This window comes from Peromyscus maniculatus, chromosome 8 (genome assembly GCF_049852395.1).
Source record: "Peromyscus maniculatus bairdii isolate BWxNUB_F1_BW_parent chromosome 8, HU_Pman_BW_mat_3.1, whole genome shotgun sequence".
NCBI lineage: Eukaryota > Metazoa > Chordata > Mammalia > Rodentia > Cricetidae > Peromyscus > Peromyscus maniculatus.
The window spans coordinates 43,060,367-43,084,645 of NC_134859.1; the positions used below are offsets into that span (position 1 = coordinate 43,060,367).

Sequence of the window (24,279 nt, forward strand, 5' to 3'; positions counted from 1 at the left end):
CACAGACATACATGCAGGACAAAACACTCATACATATAAATTTAAAAAAAAAAAGTGTACATTTAATTGTGGCTTCATAAGCCAGGAGTGATGGCACACACTTTAATCCCAGCATTTGGGAGGCAGAGGCAGGTGGATCTCTGTGAGTTCAAAGCCAGCCTGATCTATATAGGGAGTATCAGGATATCCAGAGCTAAATAATAGAGAGACCCTGTCTAAAAAATAAGTAAATAAAAAATTTAAAAAATTGTAGCTTTGAGACTAAGAAGTGATTCAGTGGCTAAGAGCACTCACCACTCTTGATGGAGAACCCAGGTTTGGTTCCCATATTCAGGGGCTCACAATTGCCTGTAACTCCAGTTCTAAGGGATCCAGTACCCCCTCCTGTGGGCACTGCACAAGAGGTGCACATAGAGACAAGCAGGCACACACACACACACACACACACACACACACACACACACATAGATGTAAATAAAAGAAAGAAAGTTTGCTGCTGGAGAGATGGCTTGGCAGTTAAGAACACTGCTGTTCTTCCCAAGGACCTGAGTTCAATTCCCAGCACCCACACTGAGTTGCTCATAGGAGCCGATAACTCCAGCTCTGGGGGCAGGGAGAAACTCAAATGGACGCCTCCAGCCTCCTCAGATACCCTTATGCAATGCAAACCCCCTACACACATAATTGATGAAACCACTTTCCAAAAGTGTACATTTCAATGTACGCACGTCTGACTATACAAACAAAAGAACTAAAAACAAGCATGTATGGGCTGATGGGGTGGAGAGTGGGTTAAAGCAATGAAGAAAGTTTAAAGGTGCCTAATGAGTAGTTGGCGAAGCTGTGAAAAGTCTATTATATTGTTTAGTTTTATGTGTTTATTGACATAGGTATGTATATTTTTCTATAATAAAATATTTTCTAAGAAGCAAAGTTAAGCCAAGTATAGTGGCAAATGCCTATAATCATAGGGCAGGGCGCAAGCCTATTTATTAGTCCTGTGGAGATTGGAAGATCAGTTCAGTGTTATCTTCATATGGTACATTTACATACATACAGGCAAAACACTTATACACCTAGAATAAAAATAAATTAGTCTTATAAACAACAACAACCATAGGCCGGATGGCGGTGGTGCACGCCTTTAATCCCAGCACTCGGAAGCAGAGCCAGGTGGATCTCTGTGAGTTCAAGGCCAGGCCTGGTCTACAGAGCAAGATCCAGGACAGGCACCAAAACTACACAGAGAAACCCTGTCAACCAACAACAACAAAGATCTCGAGTACCTTTTGGAGTAGGCAAGGCCAAAGTTATTGAAAGCATGGGAGAGGCTATTTTTTTTTAACTGAAGGGCACGTGTGAAACTGGGTTCAGTCAGGAGCAAAATCAGTAGGAAAGGTTTTAACCAAGAATGTACTTCTAGGAAGTCACTCTGGTTCTCCTTCAGTTCCTCAGGCATTGTTCTCCATCTAGTGAGATCAAATAAAACATTGCATAGTACAGGACATAGTTATTACAGAACAAGGTGAAACATTGTCAAGGGTGAGAGTGAGCATGGACCAAAGACTCCTTTAGAAAATAGGCTTTTATACCACACACTGAAGTTTCTGGGACAACTTCCCCAAGAGATTTCTATCCACAAGATTGACAAGCTTATTTGGATTAATTTGTAAGAATGGGGCAATCGTGTGTCTTTGATGTTTTATTTATTGTCTTTTGAGACAAGGTCTTTCTGTATATCTTGGCTGTACTGAAATTTTTTTATACAAACCAGGCTGGCCTGGAACTCACGGATTTCTGCCTGCCTCCACTTCGTCAGTGCTTGAACTAAAGATGTGGGCCACCACACCCAGCCTGTGTCTTTGGTTTTATAATCCTTGAAGCAGTTTAAAATACCACACTTCTACCCAGAGCCTAAGGTATGGCTCAGGTCCTCTACTTATTATTTTTTTAAATGTGAAAATATTTGAAGAAAATTATATATATAGGAAACAGCCTTCCCTTAAAGGGCCTCAATGAGCGGCTATTCTCTTCTTTCTTTCGGGAAGAATTTTAAATTTTGAGAAGGGGCGATTGAATCCATGCTTCCCTCTTTTCATGTGGTGGTTTGAATTCTAAGGGCAGTTGTGGTACTTTGGTTTTCCTTAACTTAAGGTGCGTCCATCCACAAAAGACCTGATGGAATGCCTATCTAGCTATTCTGGCTACCTAACAATTATAGTTTATTTTATGTGTATGAGGGTTTTGCCTGCCTGTAGGTCTGTGCACATGTGTGCAATGCCCATAGAGAGTCCAGAGAGGATTCTGGATCCTCGGGGCTGGTTGTGAGCTGCCATGTAGGTGCTGGAAGTTGAACTCAGATCCGCTAGAAGAGCAACCAGTGCTCTTAACCACGGAGCCATGTCTCTAGCTCCACAAGATTGTGTGTGTGTGTGTGTGTGTGTGTGTGTGTGTGTGTGTGTGTGTGTGTGTGTGTGTGTGTGTGTGTGTGTGATGAAATAGGGTCTCTCTATGTAGACCAGGCTGTCCTGAAACTCAGAGATCTGCTCACCTGTCTCTTTGATGCTGGGATTAAAGGTGTGTGCCACCATGCCCACCCAGCTGAAGTTTTGTTTTGTTTGCATAAAGCAGTTGTTTCTGGGTTTAGCCTCACAAAGCATGCACTTTTAGAGCTTTGATGTATTCCAAAATGCAGCGATGTCGCTGGCGACCGGGATGCCCTAAACTGTCCAAGAACCTAAGACAGTTTCACACGCTCTGAGATCAGGACGGCCTCCGCGCACTTCCGGTCTGTTTCCGGAGCCGCCATCTTGCTTCCGGTTTCCGCGGGGGGTTGGATCGCAAACACAGTCCTGCGCCAGGCTGTTATGACATCTAGAGGTAGTCAGACGCCTGCCTTCTGGTGAGTGCAGCCGGTTTCTGCCGGCCGGGGCGGGTGCTCTGCGGTGTGCACACGGTGCGATCTGGGAGCCCCGTGCTGGGCTGAGCTGCGCCTCTGTCGCCCCCGGTCCTGACGTGGCCGAGCCTCCCCCGTCCCTGATGCTGCAGGGAGACTAGTCCTGAGCCGTACCCCTTCTCCTCCTCTTCCTGACCCCGGTGCCACAACTGTTGTGTCTGGTGTCCCATTGTCTAGCAGTGACAGCCCTGGGGCCTAGAGCAGCCTGAGGTGTGGGGTGAGCCTGGGCAGGGGCATCTCCTGCCCTCTCCTTCATCTAGAAGGCTCTTACAAGTGTTGGCTTCTATGGAGAGTGCACAGTAGTTGCACAGACTTTTACTGGGGAGACATACACAAATGTCTATTCACCTCAGATGGGCACTTAGGAATGACTAAAGGAAAGACTTCATCATGGTCCAACTTGGTGATCCAGTGAGTTTATTGGGCTTACTTATGTAGAGAGGATGCTACACACACACACACACACACACACACACACACACACACACACACCAGACCACCAAGTCCCACCCCATTATGGATAGTGACCTCATGGAAGCCACCTCATCAAGCTCCATGTTCAGTTAATTTTTCATCTCCTGCATACTCTAGATCACTAGCAAGGTGAGAGAGGTTGCCCTGGGCGGTAATGGTTGGAATCCCAGATGAAGGTCTGTAACGCCCCTCCTCTTCTACTTTAGAGTGTAACAGCTCCCTCACCACTACTGCAGACCTGGGTTATTTGCCTTATTTCATTATTATGGCCCCCTGGTCAATCTTTGTCAATTTTAAGTTTCACAGACAAAATGCTCCGTACAGTCTAAACATTTTGGCCCAGGACTGTCTCTGTAAATGAACATGACCCATATTTCCTGCAGTACCTTCCAAGTACTGTTTAACCAGAGCCTGCCTATGGTGTCCATGCCTGCGGGGAGCTCCAGATGGGGATGCAAGATGGAGATGGGAGAATAATGTTAGCCCAGAGGAAAAACCCATAGTACAGTAGTGCGCAGTGGAGTGAGCTGTTTTGTACAGTGTGATTTCGGTTCTTGTGGAAACATTCAAAACTGTCATTCCTGGATCCTGTGGTAGTTTTACTTTTAGTTTCTTGAGAAGCCTCGATGATGTTTTAAAATGGATGTTATTAACAGGACATGGTAACACAGAACTATAACCCTAGCAGGACGGCATGGGAAACCTCATTTGGAAACTGTACTTTTGTCCCATTGAGGCCCTGCTGGCCAGAGCACATGCAGAGACAAAGCTAGAGAGCATCGTGGGAGGGAACCCCCCCCCCAAGGCATGGACATCATAGGCAGGCTCTGGTTAAACAGTACTTGGAAGGTACTGCAGGAAATATGGGTCATGTTCATTTACAGAGACAGTCCTGGGCCAAAATGTTTAGACTGTACGGAGCATTTTGTCTGTGAAACTTAAATATGTAAACCAAGAGATGGAGATGGGATCCTGTGTGGTGCCTCTGCTTTGACAGGAAAGTAGAAAATCCTGCCCGAGGGTTTTCTGCAATTTCTTTGACTGCATCATTAAACACCCATCCTTAAAACATTGCAGTATGTCTTCATGATGTAGTCACTAAGCAAGCAGCAAATCACACTGACCTATGGGTAAGCCAGAAGTTTAATCTCTAATTCATTGTGTTCTTCCCTTTAGATCTATTGTGGCAGTTCTCCAGTGTAAAAGACTGGTTCCACACGGGAGGCTTTTTTGCTGTTTTCTAGCTTTTTCCTTCAGCAAGTATGTAGCAATCTTTGCACGTCGGAATCCACAATCAAGGCACAGCAAATGCCGGTTCACCTCTGTTCGCCTTCTCTTCCAGCTGCGATTGCAAGGTGCTCCGTGTGCCTTAGAGAGCGAGGAAAATGAGCACGGTTGTGGTAAGTGGTGCGATTATTCCCGACCTCCCTTTACATTGTGGTTTAAGAGCTTTGTGAGAGTTCCTTAATTAAAATTGGAATGGAAAAACAAACATAAGACAGACATGCACAGATATAATAAGATCATAATGTAGACAGAACCATGTTATAAAGGCTTTAGAGTCATTTGAACTGTGCCACTGGTTTTTTTCTTTCTTTTTTGGAGGGGTGGGGTTCAAGACAGGGTTTTTTTTGTGTAGCCTTGGCTGTCCTGGAACTAGCTCTGTAGACCAGGCTTGCCTCAAATTCAGAGAGATTCACCTGCCTCCTGCCTCACTGGTGTTGGGGATTAAAGGCATATGTCACCACCACCTGGCATCACTAGTTTTTCTGGTCCTGTGTCATTTGTTATAGAGTTTGGATTGACCTCAGGAAGAGGATATGATCAATTCTCATGGCCTGCGACATCTCAACAGGCTTCATAGACACATGCACAATGATATGTACAATGCTTCACTCCCAATCCAGAGCCGAGCAGAGCATTCACAGTTTTCAGGATTCTCTGGTACTCAGACACATGGGTTTCATCAGAATTTTAAATTATAGTCAAATGCCAGCACAATTCTCTAGCTGCCTTACATGAAACTTCTGCCACATTTGAAATTACTATCAGAGATCTTCATGTGCAAATTCTTCCATTTCAAGTTTTTTTTTTCTCGTGTGTGTGTGTGTGTGTGTGTGTGTGTGTGTGTGTGTGTGTGTGTGTGAATGTTTGTAGATGTGGGCAAATGTGCATGAGAATGCATGAGTGGGTGTATGCCTGTGGAGACCCGAGTTGATGTTGGGTATCTTCCTTCATCACTCTTTTTTTATTTATGTGGCAGTGTCTGTCTCTCACTGAGTTGATGGACTCTGGCTGGTCTAACCAGCCAGCTTGCCCTAGGGATCCTTTGTCTCTGCCTCCCAAGTACGGGGTTACAGGCTGCCGCTACACCTGCCTGGCTTTAATGTGGGTTCTGGGGGCCAGGACTCTGGTCTTACACGTGTTATCCTCGACCCCCCTTTCAGTTTCTGTCATGACCCTGCTGGAACTTCACATGAGATTATCCTTGTGTTCAGCTCTGCGTCCCTTCCACCCCACTGCAGACTTCAGGCCTCCCTGGCTTGCCTTTCTCAACTACTTCTCTGTAACTTGTACCTTTTGCTCAGCTTTCAGATCCTAAGTCTGACGCCTGGGTAGCTATGCAAAGGCACCTCAAGCTTCCCTTGTCAAAGTGAAAATCAGATCCTCCATTCTTTCCTTATATGGTATTGATAACAGTCTACCAAATGGCCTTTATCCTACACTAAAAGGGGGAATTCATCTTTCTTTCTTTCTTTCTTTCTTTCTTTCTTTCTTTCTTTCTTTCTTTCTTTCTTTCTTTCTTTCTTTCTTTCTTTCTTTCTTTCTTCTTTCCTTCCTTCCTTCCTTCCTTCCTTCCTTTCTCTTTCTTTCCTTCTTTCTCTTCTCTTCTCTTCTCTTCTCCTCTCTTCTCTTCTCTTCTCTTCTCTTCTTTTCTTTTCTTTTCTTTTCTTTCTCTGGACTTTCTTCTTCCCTCCCTGTCCTTGGCTCCCTGAGGTCTAATGTTAGGAGTTGCAGTTCCTGCTGGCTTTGTTAGTTGTTCATTCTTGGTCCAGGGGCAGCATGTGATGCTGTGGATGGTGAGGAAGTGTGGCTGCCTAAAGACGAGTATCTACTTTCTTGCTCACACTGGAACTGTCCGTCTCTGCTAGGCTGGAGGGGTCTGTTCCTCAGTGGTGAGGCCTGAGTGCTGATGAGCTGTACTGCTAGCAAGTGGGTGCAATGCAGGCCTGGGGAGTAAGTGGGGGAAAACAGAAGTTAGTGGGATACCATTAGTGTGGGAGTCCTGAGAAAGGCACACAGAGCACAGTAAAAACAGGAGCATGGATCTGAATATTACATATTTTTGCTTTTGTATGTTTATGTCAGTGTGCCGGTCGGTCTAGTTGGCAGACCACACAAAATCATCAGTTTTTAGCTCAGACAACACATGACTTTTAATGGATCACCTCACTTCACAGGCAGCAAGCATGACGTGAGCCCAGGCTCTTAGAATTCACAGGTTTTGCCCTGGTCTCCACCTTCCTGAAGCTCCTGCCCTGATATAGAATATGGGACCATCGTAGAGACACACGATGCAGAGCTAGACTGCCATTCCCACAGTGTTGGCTCTACCTGGCTGTATGTGCATTTGACTCGGATCAGTGCATTGCCTGATAGTTTCTTCATAGGCAGAAGCCGGAGTGTAGGAATCAGCAGGGAAAGATGAGAAGAACACCACACACTCTTACCCACACTGGCCTACACAGTGGTTTGGGTTCACGGTCAGGAAGCCTGGAAGGAACATGATTGGAAAACTGAGGCCAAAGTCATTTAGGGGACCGGAATGCTGGCATACCTCTGTAAATACTGGAAGGAGTGAAGATGTCACCAAAAGGTGACCTCCGCAAAGGACTTGGAGTGCTGGGATGGGCACACTTGGCTTTCTCACCTTGTGCTCTGCTGGCCTAGAAGTCTTGGCTGCAGAAGGGCCGTGCTTCTCCCAGGAGTCACAGGTCTGGTTCTGTGGAGCTTGTGGGTCTGTCTTCAGCCTGGACAGTGTTGAGCTTTTTGCCCCGAGGTATACTCAGAAAGGAGGCAGAGTGTGGTGAGGCTGGTGATCCCGACTGTCCTGAAGCACTAGGAAGCCTGGGGGATGGTCTGCTTCTGGCCTTAGGAAACCTGCCAGTCCTCCTGACTCGCTTCTGACCTGAAAAGTTGTAGGTTCTGTTTGTTCCTGTTTGTGTCTCCTGGCAAACACTGCTGTTACATACAAGCCCGCTAAGACTTGCTGACCGTACACCTCCTGTCTTCATATCAGCTCCTTCCTCTGTCTGCCCTAGGCCCAGACTTCCTGTGTGCCGCTTTGTACTGCTGCCTTATTATTATTACTCACAATTACCTTACTTTTAGAATTCTAAAGGTTTATTTTGTAAGTATGAGTGTTTGCCTGCATGTAGGTATGTACAATGTGCGTGTCAGAGTCAGAGCCCCTGGAATTGAAGTTAGAAGTAATTGTGAACCACCATATGCTAGGTGCTAGGAACTGAACCCAGGTCCTTTGTAAGAGCAACAGGTGCTCTTAACCACTGAGCCATCCCTTCAACTTCTAACATCATTTTAACATTTATTTGTGGTGTGTGTGTGTGTGTGTGTGTGTGTGTAGGTCAGAAAACAACTTGTGAGATCCAGCTCTTCCACCACGTGGGGTCCGGGGATCCGGCTCATGTTTGACACGCTTGCCAGCCAGCTCATTTACCAGGGAAGCCATCGCCAAGTCTTTAGGAAAAATTCCTAAAATAGATCAAGTGAGTTACAGGCGCAGTGGCAGATGCGGCTGTGAGCCTGTTGCTCATTAGCTGTCACTCATCGGTGGTTACGTCATAGTTTTCCTTCTAAAGTTGTGCTTTCCCTTTAAGGGGCTTCACACTACTTCCTGTGGTGTGCCGGCTTTGTAGTAACACAGGCGGGCTTCTTCCTGTCCTGTTCTGTGTCATGATCGCTAAAGACTTTCTTCTGAAGTGCTAGCAGCCCACCAGACCACGTTTCCCCCCTGTGTGAAATGCTCATTGCTTTTTAAAGAGCTTGAAAGTTGAACAGAGTGTGTTTACCTCCAGGCTGGCCATTTTCAGTGTCGCTGCATTCATGAAGATTTCTACCTTTTCCCCTGGCTGTTGGCAGCTTGGTCCTCTGCGCCTCTGTGCGCTGACTTCTGTGCTGTTTCCTGATGTTAAATGTCCAGTTTCCCCTAAGGAAATTGTTGGTCACTACCAACAAGTTTTGAGGCTCCCCCACTCATCTACAGGTTCCGTAGTACCTAGGAAAAAAGAGAGACTTCAGAGATGTCATTGTACTCATGGTTACAACGTATGCCTAGGAGAGGATTCACTATAGTCAACAAGAGACCAGGAGCAGAGTGAGGTCCAAGAGAGTCACCTTGTAGAAACTCCTGGCTGTCTTCCATCCTTGGAGGCCTGTGTCATTAGCTCTTTGTTTAGGCAACAGTGCCTGACGATAACCACAGCCAGTTAGCAAGTGAATCTCCTCCTACCCAATATTTTTAGCATTTCTTAGGATTCACTTATATGCATGTCATTGACCACCATTGGCTGCTTTAGTCTCCTGCATATCGGGTCAAGCTGATGGCACATGATCCAAGCCTGCCCCCACAAATGCCTGCCACTGTGAGCATAGAGACCATACACAAGGCCCAAAGGCTTAGGTGAGTAGAGATTCATGCCCAGGATCTCTGCAGAGGGCTCAGTCTTTCTTTGGGTAACTACATACATAGCTTGTGATCTGTAGGCTGAGATTTATAGATCTGGGGGTCTGTGTATTATGTTAAATTTATAAAATATTTGGTTTTGACTGTGGGTTATTTGTTCTGACATTACATAACAGTAAATTCTCTAGTCACATATGTGTTACACCACCTGTTTTGCCCTACTTATCATTGAGTTTCCAATGTTTTCAATTGAGAGTTCACAATTTTCAAACCTTTTATGTGTATTATGTATATATATATATATATATATATATATATATATATATATGTATATGTGTGTGTGTGTATGTGTATGTATGATGTGTGCTCGTACATTTGTACGTGGATTTGTATGCACGGAAGTGAGTATATTCAAGTGTGTGAGCCCCGTGACTTAGATGTAGAGGTCAGAGAACAGCCTGAGAGGTTGGCTGGCCCTCTGCCTTGTTTGAGACAGTCTCTTTGTTGTTTGCCATTACATGCGAGGCTAACTAACCTTTGAGATTCTCCTGTTGTTGCCTCCCGTCTTATTGTAGGGCACTGATGTCACAGACATCTGCTTCCATGCCAGTTTTACATGGATTTGGGATTTGAACTCAGGTCTTCCTGATCTCATGACATGTGTACTTTATGCACTGAGGCGTCTGTCCAGTCAAGGCTTTATATTAATGGAGTCTTTCCCCTACAGTTTCTTTTAGAAAGGCCTTTTTTCTTAAAAAAAAAAAAAAAAAAAAGGCAGAGTAGTTCTAGCTTGTAATTCCTCAGTTCTTATACACTCTATATGTGTATATAGTGTAGTTATTCATAGCATTTGTTGAGATGCTCACTGACCCGGCCTCAGGGTTCACGGTGCCTGCTGTCAGCTAGAATGATATTCTTTAACTGATGCCTCTTCCTGCATTTAGGATGTCAGGTGTGGTGGCTGGCGCTTTGGTAGCAACAGCTCCAGCTGTTACATGTTCATGCGTGTGTCCCCTCTGTGCCCAGGACATTTAGTTTGTTCTTGTTTTACCATGTGAAGTGCCATGTCTCTCCTGGCCGCTCTCCTCCCCCTCAAGTGGGTCCCCTTCAAATGCCGCCTGTGTGCTACTGTGCCCCCTTGATTCCTCTTCACTCTCCCGTCAGTTTCCCCCTCTTTCAGTGCACCTACATATATATGCACATATGGTGAGCACTGGAGTCTAGATCCATAGATGGCGCTGGTCTTTCTGATTCTGCTTTAATTCAACGTAATAGTTACCTCTAGGTCCACCAATTTTCCTAACTGGTGTTCTCATTTCATTCTTTGTGGCTTAATAAAATTCTGTTGTGTTTTTATCACATTTTCTCATCTGTTGATGGACACTTAGCTGGTTCCATTTCTGACTAAAGTGAATATCACCAACATTAAACATGATGATTGGACGTCTCTGTAAATGGCTGGCTCAGATCTTTTTGAGTATATTTCCAGGAGTGGAATAGCTGAATCACATGGTAGTTTGATTTTTAGTATTTTGAGGAACTTTAATATTGATTTCTACAGGTGTATAAGATGTATAAGTGATATATAAGAATTCCTGTTTTCTCACATCCTCAGCAACTTGTTTTTTGGTTTGTTTTGTTTTTGTTTTTTCAATTTGTTTGTTGGTTGGTTTTTCGAGACAGGGTTTCTCTGTGTAGCTTTGGAGCCTATCCTGGAACTCGCTTTATAGACCAGGCTGGCCTCGAACTCACAGAGATCCGCCTGCCTCTGTCTCCCAGGTGCTGGGATTAAAGGCATGTGCCACCACCACTGGGCTCCACTTGTTTGTTTTTAATTGATAACTGTTGTAATGGTGAAATTGGGATGCCAGTGTAGCTTTTATTTGCATTTTCTTGGTAGCTGATGACAGTGAGCATTGTTTTCATCTACCTACTGAGCATATCTACTTCCTCATTTGAGGAGGATCTGTTTGGTTCTGGCCATTTTATCAGTTGGATTATTTGTGACTTTAGTTTAGTACTTTAGTATTTACTTTTTTGAGTTCTTTGTGAATTATATATGCTAATCTACTGTTAGATGTATAGCTGGCAAAGTATTTCTAACTCCATGCTGTCTTACTTGTCAATTCTTGTAATAGACTCCTGGGCTTTTGAAGTCTTTTTCAGACAGTTTTGCCTGTGCCTATATTTTGACAAACTCCTAGTCACTGTTATACTAAATGTGAAGTGCTGAAGCATTTCCCTTAACATCACTAACAAGACAAGGCTGTTCAAACTGTACAGTGCTGGAAGTGTTGTCCAGGGCAAGGGAAGGAAATACAAGGAATACCAATGGGAAGGGCAGAAATCGAATCACCTTCATTTGCAGGTGGTGTGATCTTACACCTTTCACCCTAAGGACTCCACCAGAAGATTCTCAGAAATGATAACACTTCCAACAGGATGTCAGGAATACAAAATCAGCATATAAAACTCAAGAGATGTTCCATAAACTAGCAACAGTTGTACAGAGAAAGAAGTCAGTCACATTTACAATATAAATTTAGCAAATCTAATAATGTAACAATTCTAAATTATGAGGTTAAAAAGCTCTATAATGAAGACTTCCAGATATTAAAGAAATTGAGTAAGAAAATGTAAGATTGAAAGAATTCCTATGCTCATGGATTGGCCATGTAGTTTTTCCATAGATATATATTTATGTTGAAATGTTTGTACATACATCTGTGTGTGTGTGTATGTGTGTGTGTGTGTGTGTGTGGCAATATTGTATTCCCCAAAATATGTATACCCTAATAAACTTATGTGGGGTCAGAGAACAGAACAGCCACTAGATATAGAGGCCAGAAAATGGTAGCACACAAGCCTTTAATCCTAGCATTCCAGAGGCAGGGATCCACCTGGATCTCTGTGAGTTCAAGGCCACACTGGAAACAGCCAGGCGTGGTAACGAGAGCCTTTAATCCCAGGAAGTGATGGCAGAAAGGTATATAAGGCGTGAGGACCAGGAACTAGGCTGGTTAAGCTTTTAGGCTTCTGAGCAGCAGTTCAGCTGAGATTCATTCTGGATGAGGACTCAGAGGCTTCCAGTCTGAGGAAACAGGATCAGCTGAGGAATTGTCGAGGTGAGGGGGCTGTGACTTGTTCTGCTTCTCTGATCTTCCAGCATTTCACCCCAATACCTGGCTCTGGGTTTTATCTTATTAAAAAGAACTTCTAAGATTCATGCTACGTGTGTGTGTGTGAGAGAGAGAGAGAGAAGGGGGGGGGGGAGGGAGGGAGGGAGGAAGAGAGAGAGAGGGGGGAACTTTTTAAAACAAAGTATCCTGGGATGCCCATGAACTGCTTGTATAGCTGGAGATGGCCTTGAACTTCAGGTCCTCTTGCCTTAACGTTCCAAGTGCTAGAATTACAGGTAAGAGCCACCATGCTCTTAGTATATTATCTAATACTGAACTTTCCTGTTTTCCCAGAATAAATTTTCAAGTCTTCTGCAGTTCTCAGCATCTGCATCTTTTCCTTGGTCGTGGAATGTATTTCTGATTCTTTGTTTAGAGTCCTAAGTTACTTTAACGCCATTTCACTCAGTTTGATGAAGTAAGATACCACTGAAAATTTTAATTCTTTATGTTCCTGTAAAAATGTGTTGTAAGATCTTGTTTGTCCAATTGCCTGTTAGGCGTCCATGCATTTGATAGAAGAAACTTTAGACAAGCATGTCTAAGATCGGGTGTAACTCCTCCCCATCATAGTGACTGTCATTTATCCCAATTTAGTTTACTCCCTATGTAGACCAGACTTGCCTCAAACTCAGAGGTCCTCCTTTTTCTTCCTCTTAGGGGGTTGGACTAAAGGTGTGCATCAACACACCTGGCCAGTTTCCCCTTCTTCATAGGACACTGGCGATGTGTATTTCTTTGTGGGTACTAGCAGCTCTTCTGGTTGGAGTTGGGCATGTGTTTAAGTGAAAGCCAAAGGAATATCCATTATATATACATGTTTATTACCTCAGTCATTCATCAAGCTAGTGAGCAGGCAAGGTGTTTGTAGGTTTTTGTTTTTCTTCTTCCTTAATAAAGAATGCCTGTAAGGTACATCTCACGGAAGAGATGCTTGTGGAGGGGAGTGACCTCCCATATTCCTGACCTCCCATATTCCTGACCTCCCATATTCTTGACCTCCCATATTCCTGTTTCTTGCCCAAGGCTGAAGGCTTGGGCTGAGGGATGTTGTTTCATTACAGGGGTTGGTGTCATTTGAGGATGTCTCTGTGGACTTCACCTGGGAGGAGTGGCAGGACCTGGATGATGCTCAGAGGAAGCTCTACAGGGACGTGATGCTGGAGACCTACAGCAGCCTGCTGTCCTTGAGTGAGTAGAAGGCTACAGTAATCCTGTTAGCAGCACATTCCTTTTTTGTAAATACAGGAGCCACTTCAAAGAGTGGTGGTTGTTGGATTGGGTTTTTGTTTTGTTTTTCCTGAGCTAGTGGCCAAACCTAGAGTCTTGCACATGCTTGGTAAGCCTCTGCCCACCTAGCTTTCACTGACACATAGTAACTGGACATATTTATAATGAAAGTTGTCATTTCCGTACTTGTGTGCTGTACATAATGGTCAGTGTTTTATAAGTCTGTAAACTTAGATTTATCATTTCTTTCTATTGAGATCATTTAAAAGCCTCCTTCTTATTTGCTTTCTATTTATTTAATGTGTATGAATATTTTGTCTGATTGCACATGGTGTGCACCATGTGTGCCTGGTGCCCAGTGAGATCAGAAGATGATGTCAGATCTCTGGAACTGGAGTTAAGGACAGTTGTGAACTGCTATGCGTGTGCTAGGAACCAACTTCAAGTCCTCTGCAAGAAAACCAAGTGCTCCTACCCACTGAGTCATCTCTCCAACCCCTAAAGCCCTCCCTCTTACTTTCAAGTAATTGTTGCCAACAGTATTTAGTTTTTGTGTGCTATAGAGCAGTGGGAGTTATGTCTCCCATCCAGCTGTTTCCCTGCATCTATGGACCATCTTCTCTCCTTCCCTCTGTCCCTTACACCATTCCTAGGCTCTGGAAGCCAGATGTTCTTTCTTTGTGTTCAGGTTAACAGTAGCTTCCAGCCATAAGTGTGAATATGCAGTAATATGCAGTGTTTCTTTTAGCTTGATCTTCCTCACTTAATACAAGTATCTGTCAGTTACATCCATGGTCCCGTGAGAGAAAATTCAGGGCCTTTTCCAAGCTGGATGAGGTCATCCTCTCTGTAGTTAGCACACATCTGAGGGTGGACACTAAAGTAGATTCCATATCATCTCTTCAGTATACGATGCTGCAGTAACTGTGTGCACAGAGTTCTCGTCAAAACACTGAGGTGGATTTCCTCTGGATGTGTGTGTGTGTGTGTGTGTGTGTGTGTGTGTGTGTGTGTGTGTGTGTTTTCCAGGGGTTGTGTTGTGTTATGTGGCAGTTCACTTCCCAGTATTTTAGTAAGCACCATGCTGTTTCTCATAGTGCCTGTTAATTACATCTCTAGGAACATAGACTTTCCTTCTGTGTGTCCTCACCAGCGTTTGTAATGTTACGTGTAGTGTGTGTGTGTGTGTGTGTGTGTGTGTGTGTGTGTGTGTGTGTGGTGTATGTGTGTGTGTGTGTGTGTGTGTGTGTGTGTGTGTGTGTGTGTGTGTGTGAATGTGTATGGGTTTGTACATGTGAGTACAGGAGCAGTGGAGGCCAGAAGAGGGCTTCTCCCCTGGAGCTGGAGTTACAGGCCATTGTGAGTCTCTGTATCTGGGTGCTGGGAACTGAGCCCAGTTCTTCTGCAAGTTCAGGAAGTGCTTTTAACCCCTGAGCCGTCTCTCCAGCCCCGAGAATTCCAGTTTTCAGTGCTGCTCTGTCGACTGTGCTTTTGGTGTCGGGTCTAAGTTCACCTTTGCCTAGGTTATATCCTTATGTGTTTTCCATATTGGTTTTAGAATTTCAGTGTTGACCTGACTTCCTTGCATGGTGGGAGGCAGACTTAACACCTTTCTCCATCACAAGGTTCTCCAGCTTCCCGGACATTGAGATAGATCTTCCTTCCAAACGCTGTTCTTGTTGCCTGGTGGGGATTGGCTGGCTGTGACCCTGTACATTGACCTTTGGTTTTTCTGTTACGTAGTTATATTCTGTGCTTTTCCTTCCTGCCTGTGCAAGCTGTTTTGGTAACTGTCTCTTCCGAGTATGTTTTGAGGTTAGGTTTTCTTGATTGTCTGTTCTTTTATTCTTTTTGTTTGGTTGGTTGGTTTTTGCTTTTGTTTTTAGAGACAGGGTTTCTCTATGTAGCCATGGCTGTCCTGGAACTCACTCTGTAGACCAGGCTGGTCTTGATCCTAGAAATCCACCTGTCGGCCTCCCAAGTGCTGGGATTAAAGGTGTGTGCCACCACAACTACCCACCACAACTAGCCATTTATTCTTTTAATTAAAATTGATAACTGTTTCAGAATGTTATTGGTATTGATTACTGTGAACATATGAATCACTTGTGTAGTATGGACACAGATGTGGGGAATTGAACTTTCCTTGTGGTACTGGGCAGGTGTTAAGCTGTGGAATCTTTGTAAGCGCTGTTTATGTTAATGATAAGTGCGTTAGATTACTGTAAGCACCTCGAATGTCCTTTCCCCCGTCCCCCATAAGAAGCAAAGACTTTGAGAATTGGTAGTTTGATGAACTAGCTGCCCTGGTTGCCTTGAGCAGAAGAACTGACTCCCAGTTGATACCCGGTGTAACTCCTCTCAGGGCAGTACTGGCCGCTTTAACAGTCCCAGGGCATTTTGAGGACAACTGTCTGCTCTCACTCCTGAAGATGCAGTACAGCCCAGCACAGTTTCAAAGTTTCTAACAGACTTTTCCTCTCCCGGGTCTTGGTGGATTCTGGGTGACTCAGCAGTCATGTTCCCCTAGGGGTCAGAAGGGGGCCTGTCCCTTGTGGCCTGACAGAGACGGTTGTGACTGATGGAAAGTAAGTGAGGCTTTGACTGGGCAGACAGTCCTCGCTGACATGTGTGCCTTCCTGTTTGTGTACCAAGTCCCTCTCTGGCTATGGCCACAGACTGTTCAGCTCGCTTGGAGAGCTGCCTAGGAGACGCCCTTCTGGGCTTCGTCCCCTGGTGTTCCAAGAAAAGGCTTCTCTCCAGTCAGCTCTTCTTCCCTGACTAGTGGAGTGAGCTGATCTGGTAATACCAAGACTAGAGTAGCAGAGACGGGAACTGAACCCAAGACACCAAAAGATGATTTTATCTTTAAAAGAAAGGAACTCTTTCTGTTGTTGCTCTGTTGCTGTTCGTTTGTATGAAATTCTTTTTTTTTTTTAATTTTTATTTATTTTTTTTAAAGATTTATTTATTATGTATACAGCATGTATGACCAGAAGAGGGCACCAGACCTTATTACAGATGGTTGTGAGCCACCATGTGGTTGCTGGGAATTGAACTCAGGACCTCTGGAAGAGCAGTCGGGACTCTTAACCTCTAAGCCATTTCTCCAGCCCTGTATGAAATTCTTATACATTGTTTTTCTCCTGCTTTCCTCTGCTTCCTGTTGTATTGGGGACGTGGGGGGCGGGGTCGTACGGGGGAAGGGAGGTTCAGAGCTCACTGGTCACTCATCTGATCTTGCCAACTCCTGCATCTTTTGTCTGAGGAGCTTTAGACTTTTGTTGATTCAATGCATTGTAAAAATTTTTTACTTGCTTTTTTCCCCCTTGATCCAGGTGGTCAGTCAGAATAACCCTTTTATTCTGTATGTATTGCTTTTATTTTAATGTCCTCAACATTGGTTATAAATGCCATGTTCGCCGGGCGGTGGTGGCGCACGCCTTTAATCCCAGCACTCGGGAGGCAGAGCCAGGCGGATCTCTGTGAGTTCGAGGCCAGCCTGGGCTACCAAGTGAGTTCCAGGAAAGGCGCAAAGCTACACAGAGAAACCCTGTCTTGAAAAAACCAAAAAAAAAAAAAAAAAAAAAAAAAAAAAAAAAAAATAAATGCCATGTTCTCATAGAGTGTTCATATTGGTCCAATCATTGCTCGGAGTCTGAAACCAGTATTTTGTGTCTGGGGTTACAATTTGCACACTGTTTCCTATTACTAGATCAGTGTGATGCCAAACCTGAGTTGATCCTGAAGTTGGAGCAGGGAGCTGGGCCATGGAAGGAAGAAGATGCCCCAAACCAAAGGCTCCCAGGTCAGTGAATGCGCCCGAGGCAGGGGGTCCAGGCTAGTGAACTGTCATCAGGTGGTGGGAGTGTGAAGTTCTTTTCACTCAATTCTGCCATCTTCCAGAGACTAACTTCGTAATCAGATGCTTGCTGTCTTGTGTCCAAGGGAGGCTCTCCCTTCCAGGTGTACCCGCCTTTCCTGGTTTTGCTGTGTATTTTGTAATCTAGCAAGTTCTGCTCGCTCTTCTTGAACATTTCGTTAAGTAGTTACTCTAAACCTCATTGTCCCTTTCCCTCTGTGTTTATGTGATGCTTCATTGCAAGCATTTATTCGTGGCTTTATTAATGCATTTATCACTTTTTATTTGATTCCTCATAGACAGTGGTCTACTATGTAGGACCAACAGTGGTGACCCCACATTTGCCTTGTTTAAAGAGCTTCTGCTGAGTTGAGACACGAAATCTTTGGCATTGAAAGAATAACCACAAAAATATGTTTTCTTAGTTGAATAAATGAGTGAAAAACATAGGATGGTTCTAAAGCTAAAGCAGTTTTAAGGAGATTGTTTTAAAATTCGTATCAGATTAATTTTGAGACTTACCAATTTGGTACATAGCTCACAATTTGATAGGAACTCTAGTCTTCAGAGTGGTTATGTTTTCATGAGAAGTTCCAAAGTGGCATTAGTAGTTCTATGTTAATATTGAAAACATAGGTTTCAGGCACTCACCTGTGGAATTCAAATATGTAAAAAGATGTCAGAATCAAATAGTGCATATCAAGATACCAGAATTTATGTAATTTAAGGAGCATCTGCAAAGACTTCCTAGTAGGATAGACCCAAGGGGTGGTATGTTATCCAGGAGATCATAGGCATGGAGCCCAGATGAACCAAGGCCTGTTTAAAGGCTCCTGTTTGATGAGGAAATTGTAATATCTAGTTAGCCTTGGACCTTTTTCATTGTGGAGCTCACTCTAAGTCAACAGATTTGTGCGGATTTGCTATGAAATTGTAACCCAGGGCAAGGTCTACAAGAGCAGCAAGTGCTTTTAGCCTCTGAGTCAACTCTCCAGACCCTGTTTTACAATATTATTTCATGGAGGGGCTACTTCTTCACTTTTGTGTTAGAATTCTATCAGAATGACTTCTGTGTTGTTCATGTAGGGCAACTTTTATTTCCTTTCAGCTATGGAGAATGTGAAGAGCCTGAACAAGACCAGTTGGGACAATCAAAAGAGACATTTAAACCACCTGGTAATCACTGACAACTCTTCAGCTGAGAAGAGGATCAAATTTGGGAAAAGATTTAATATGAGTTCCAACCATGTTTTACACCTGGCTATTAAGAATAGGAACTCTTCTAAAATGAGATCTGAGATGCTTGATATATGGGAAAATGTGTATCTCCCCGGTGAACCCAGTGACATGCAGCCTATACAGGAACTTGATCACCTTACTGCAGCCAAGATGTCATGCAGACCTCCTGAGCCTCTTCGTCTGGATCACAGTGTTGAAAGTGGGCAACGGCACTTTCTGTATAGTCAACACGATGGAGCCTTCAATGGGAACACTGTGTGGACACCTAAGGTATTTCCTTTGGGAGATAATCCAAGTAAGTTAAAGGAATACGGGAAAGCCTTTGGTAAGTTAGGTCCTAGTGCCCAAGAGGGGCCTCACATAAGGGAAGACACTTTTGATTGTAACTTGTGTAAGAAATCATTCTCTGACAAGTGTAACCATACTCAGCATTTTAAAACATGCATAAAAAACAAATATGATAAATGTACTGATTGTGAACCCACATTCAATACAAAACCAGGCCTTATAAACCTTCAGAGCACTCTGAATTCATGGGAAAAGCCCTGTGGATGTAAGGACGATGAGAAATGCGTGTGTCAGGTGCCAAAACAGAGGGTTAATCAGAGTGTCTTCTCAAGTAAGGAGAGTAATTGTGTGAAAAAATTATGCCCAAAGTTAAATTTCAGTGTGCACCAGAGACCTCACACAGGTAAAAAACCCCATGAATGCAATACATCTGCAAAAATAAGCAACCAACCTCGTAGGCGTCACAGATGTGGGAGAACCTATCAATGTAAAGTATGTGGGAAAGCCTTTAGGCACACACAAAATCTCTACTTACACTACAGAACTCACACTGGTGAGAAGCCATATGAGTGTAAAGAATGTAAGAAACTATTCAGTGTAAAGTCAAATCTCAGTGTACATCAGAAAACTCACACAGGCGAAAAACCCTATGAGTGTAACATATGTGGGAATGCCTTTAAAAGGAGGTGTGACCTAACTATACATCAGAGAGTTCACACAGGTGAGAAGCCCTACGAATGTAAAGAGTGCAGGAAAACTTTCAGTATCAAGTCAGGGCTCATCGTGCATCAGAGAATTCACACAGGCGAGAAACCATATGAGTGTAATGTATGCGGAAAACGTTTTAACCAGAAGTCAAATCTCTCTACACATGAGAAGATTCACACAGGTGAGAAACCCTTTGAATGTAAAGAATGTAGGAAATCATTTAGTGTCAAGTCATATCTCACTATACATCAAAAAACTCACTTGAGTGAGAAACCTCATGCATGAAATCTGGGGAAGCCTTCTAACAGAAGACAAACCTCTACAGACATCATAGAGCTTGCACAGGTGAGAAACCCTAGGTTCATAAAGAATGTAGGAAAAGTCGTTTGTCATCGCTCCCTGAACCTCGGAGAGTTCAGAGGTGAAGATCCCTGTGGATGTAAAGGCTGGAGCAATTGTCAGTCTTATGTCACATCTCGTAATTAGTGAACCCCAAACACTGGTAGGTACCAGTGTGGGATATGTCCAAAGACTTCTGCCAGATGCCAGACTTGAGTTGTTAGAAAACTCTTACAGGTGAGAAACCCTCTGAATGTAAGGTCTGGAAATAATCAGTCCTCAGTAAGACTGGAGAATTCACACTGATGAGAAGCCCTGTGAGTGTAGTTATGTGGAAAGCCGTTAGTCAGAAGTCCATCTCTGTGAATTTGAGTTCACACAGCTGAGAAGGCTTGTGAATATAAGGAATGTAGGAAAGCATTTCAGACGTTTGTCACCTCTCCATGTGTCTCACAGAATTGAGAGTTGAGAGATACTTATCAGTGCAATCTATAGAACGGTCACTTGCCACATGTCAGAGCTGTCTACACATTAGAGAAATCTCACAGTTGAGAGATACTTATCAGTGCAATCTATAAAATGGTCACCTACCACATGTCAGAGCTGTCTACACATTAGAGAAATCTCACAGTTGAGGTACTTATCAGTGCAATCTATAAAACAGTCACCTGCCACATGTCAGAGCTGTCTACACATTAGAGAAGCCTCACAGTTGAGAGGCCTTCTGATGTAAGGACTAGGAAACATTTCCAAAACTGTACATCAGAGTGCTCAGAAATGCAAAGGGGAGGAGCTCTCAGCAGCAGACACAACTCACTGCACGTCAGACATACACAGCCAAGTAACTGTTTGGTGCAGTGTGTGGAGAAACCTGTTCCCAGATATCAGATCTCAGCAGTCATTAGGTGAGGAGCCCTCTGAATGTGAGGAATCCTTCGCTGCATACCAAAGAAGACACATAGGATAAGCCATATCAATTCAAGATGTGCAAAACCTTGGTTCTGTAAGATGGACACCTACCTCCACTGGAGAACCACATGAACACAAAACCCTGCGAATATAAAAACTGAAAAAAACCTGTGAATGTAAAGAATGTAGAAAATATCTCATATTCTTGGGCTGTGTGCAAGAGCTCACACAACTAAACATGCTCCCACCTAGGTAAGTATAACAGACATGTGTGCGCATCAGAAAACCTCTCACTGCTGAGAAACCACAAGAGTGGTTATGTGGACAAGACTTTTACCAAATGGAAACACTCTGGCTAGCTCATGGGCTGGAAGTACATTAATGCAATGGATGTGGACAGCACTTTTATAGGAAGTTGACCTCCACATTGGAGAATTCATTAGAGATGGAATGCTGTTAACGTGGGAAAGCATATCTAGAATGGTTATGGATATGGAAAATGTCATTGTGAGAAGTCCTGTTAGCAGAGGTCTCGTGTGCTAAGATTTACCTTTTTGCTCGAAGACTGGCAGCCTGTATGTGTAGTGTTATGGAGAGAACATGGCCAGAGCTCTATAGGAATTTTAACATTTGTGATGATTCTTTTCTTTCCTGCCTCAACCCCCCAATTCCTGCAGTACATTATCCCTGGATTTGTACTCACGGTCTGAAAGCAGATAAGATTATCTGTGGAGAGAAGTGGTGTAGGGAAGGACACTGATTTACAGACATGCTTCATTGGAGAGAGCAGAGGTTTTATATGTGTTTATAAATCTCTTGTTTGTATGAGTGATAGAACCTTTTTGCAACATAATGCAAAATCATTGTAACCCATTTTAAAAGTATTTTAGACAGGGGACCTTTCATACTAGAATATTCACCCAGGAGAGGGCCCTTCTTGTTACCTTTGTATTTTCACACCATTTTATGGAGAAAAAGAAACATGAAATTTCAGTAAATTCTAAATGCCTTACCTGGCACCAGCATTTCATTAAGGAGATACAAAAGTATGTTTCATGTGTGAAACATATGTATATCCATACACATTTTTATGCATCGGAAATCATTCATAAAATGAAATTGTCCGTTTCTAAGAAGTGTTAATTATAGTATTAAAATTCTTTTTTGAGCTGGGTGTGGTGGCATGTGTCTTAAATCCCAGAATCCAGAAGGTAGCAGTCAGATATCTGTAAGTTTGAGGTCGGCCTGATCTACATGGAGTTCCAGGCCAGCAGGGCTACATAATGAGACCTTGTCTCAAAAAAAAAAAAAAAAAAAAAAAGATTGTTGAATATGCCAGATGGTAACTATTTTTAATGGTGCCTGATGCAGTGGTTTGGTCTACATTTGAGGACATCTGTGTTTGTCACACCACAGTTTGAGAGATGCAGTTGACACTAGTGGATACCAGGAATGCCACTGAACTGAAGGACTGTTGTCCTTTCCTGAGGAGGTACGGACAGATAAGTGCTCGGCCCGGATAGGGCACTGACAACAGACTGAATACACAGTTCTGTCCAACTGCAGTCCCATCAGTGAGTTTGTGGAGGTTTCAGGAGTATGGGTGAGAGGTGGCCTAACAAGCACAGGAGTGATCAGGAGCGATTCCGCAGCTGCATCACTGAAAAGACCCCAGCCTGGGGAGGACTCCTGAAAGCTGAAACAAAGTGGGTCGCATAGGGTTAGGCAGTCTCCCTCCCTCCCTCCCAGCAGCCCTTCCCGCTTTTACACATGGGAATGGGCCTCGTGAATTTATACATTTTTCTGGGCTTCATGAGACTTAGGGGTTTATTTCCTAGTCTTAAGGAGCCTTCCTCCAGGATGGGAATGTTTTAATTCAGAAGGTACTGATACACATCAGGCACAACATACCCTGATGTATGTAAGGTTTGTGCATATGATTTTATCACATTAACAGATGTTCTCTGTATGCAGGGACATGCAGGAAATAAACTTATTGTAATGGTTATTGTGATTTCATTAAGGTTTTCTACATTAAATACTATCCTAACCTGTTTACATCTGGTAAGTCTCTAGTTTGTATTTTCTTAATCTTTTAACATATAAGTGTATATGGTGATTGTCACCAACTATCTGCTAAGTATGGATGTTTGTGTTTTTCTCAGATGGTGATGTCTTAAAGTAAGCCAGTGTTTCTAAGAGAATAAATATCAGGGTAGAAAAACATGAATAAAGATATTTTTCACAGCTATCTTGTGAATTGATTTAGAACTTTGTGAACAAATGGTACGTGAGGGTTTTGGGGATTTGGCTCAGTGGTAGAGCACTTGCCTAGCAAGCGCAAGGCCCTGGGTTCGGTCCTCAGCTCTGGAAAAAACAAACAAGCAAACAAATGGTGCGTGTTTCCCTCCTCTGAGAGAAAGTCTCAGAATAAGTTCCTTTTCAGTAGTCTCTCATGTTTGCTTAAAAGAATAGAACCAGTTTCAACTCTCAACATGACATGTCTAAAGTAGATACTGTGAATGCTACCTAGAATTAGTAAACAGTCAACATAGTAGTGAGAGTCACAGTTTACAAGTACATACTAATAATTTGGTAGGAGGCTGCAATAGAATATTCTTTGACTACACAACACCATCTTACACTTTGCCAAAGTGCAATTTGGCTTTCGTCTCTTCTGGTTACGATTCAGAGATTTATCTCAGCTGTACTTATTATAATTAAGTGAGATCAATCTTCCAATTTTTTTTTTATTTTTTACTTTTTAAATTTTTTTTCTTTTCTTTTTTTAAATTTTATTTTATAATTTAATTTAATTTTACATATCAGCCGTGGATTCCCTTGGCCTCCCCCAATCCCCATCTCCTCCAGGGCAAAGACTCCCCTGGGGATTGAGTTCAACCTGGTAGATTCAGTTCAGGCAGGTCCAGTCCCCTTCTCCCAGGCTGAGCTAAGTGTCCCTGCATAAGCCCCAGGTTCCAAACAGCCAGCTCATGCACTGAGGACAGGTCCCGGTCCCACTGCCTGGATGCCTTCCAAACAGTTCAAGCTAATCAACTGTCTCACTTATCCAGAGGGCCTGATCCAGTTGGGGGCTTCTCAGCTATTGGTTCATAGTTCATGTGTTTCCATTCATTTGGCTATTTGTCCCTGTGCTTTTTCCAATCTTGGTCTCAACAATTCTCGCTCATACAAACCCTCCTCTTTCTTGCCAATTGGACTCCTGGAGCTCCACCTAGGGCCTTGCCATGGATCTCTGCATCCGGTTCCCTCAGTCATTGGATGAGTTTTCTAGCTTGAGAATTAAGGTGTTTGGCCATCCTATCACCAGAGTAGGTCAGTTCGGGCTTTCTCTCACCTATTGCCAGTAGTCTATTGTGGAGGTATCTTT

General features: G+C 43.6%; 1 protein-coding gene across 1 annotated transcript; it reads left to right on the plus strand.

Annotated features, from left to right (window-relative positions):
* Positions 1 to 2,572: 2,572 nt before the first annotated feature.
* On the plus strand, positions 2,573 to 23,135 carry LOC102927905 (zinc finger protein 39-like). Its single transcript, XM_042284067.2, has 5 exons — positions 2,573 to 2,902; positions 4,607 to 4,830; positions 13,378 to 13,504; positions 17,259 to 17,351; positions 18,514 to 23,135. Exons 2-5 carry the CDS (start codon positions 4,816 to 4,818, stop codon positions 19,923 to 19,925), a joined length of 1,647 nt encoding a protein of 548 aa, XP_042140001.1. The 5' UTR covers positions 2,573 to 2,902; positions 4,607 to 4,815; the 3' UTR covers positions 19,926 to 23,135.
* The last annotated feature ends 1,144 nt before the right edge of the window (positions 23,136 to 24,279 follow it).

Excerpts from the sequence above, each read along its gene's own strand:
- LOC102927905 (XM_042284067.2), top strand. Across the intron at positions 13,505-17,258 it reads CAGCAGCCTGCTGTCCTTGA|ATCAGTGTGATGCCAAACCT; the intron begins GTGAGTAGAAGG and ends TCCTATTACTAG. Across the intron at positions 17,352-18,513 it reads CCCAAACCAAAGGCTCCCAG|CTATGGAGAATGTGAAGAGC; the intron begins GTCAGTGAATGC and ends ATTTCCTTTCAG.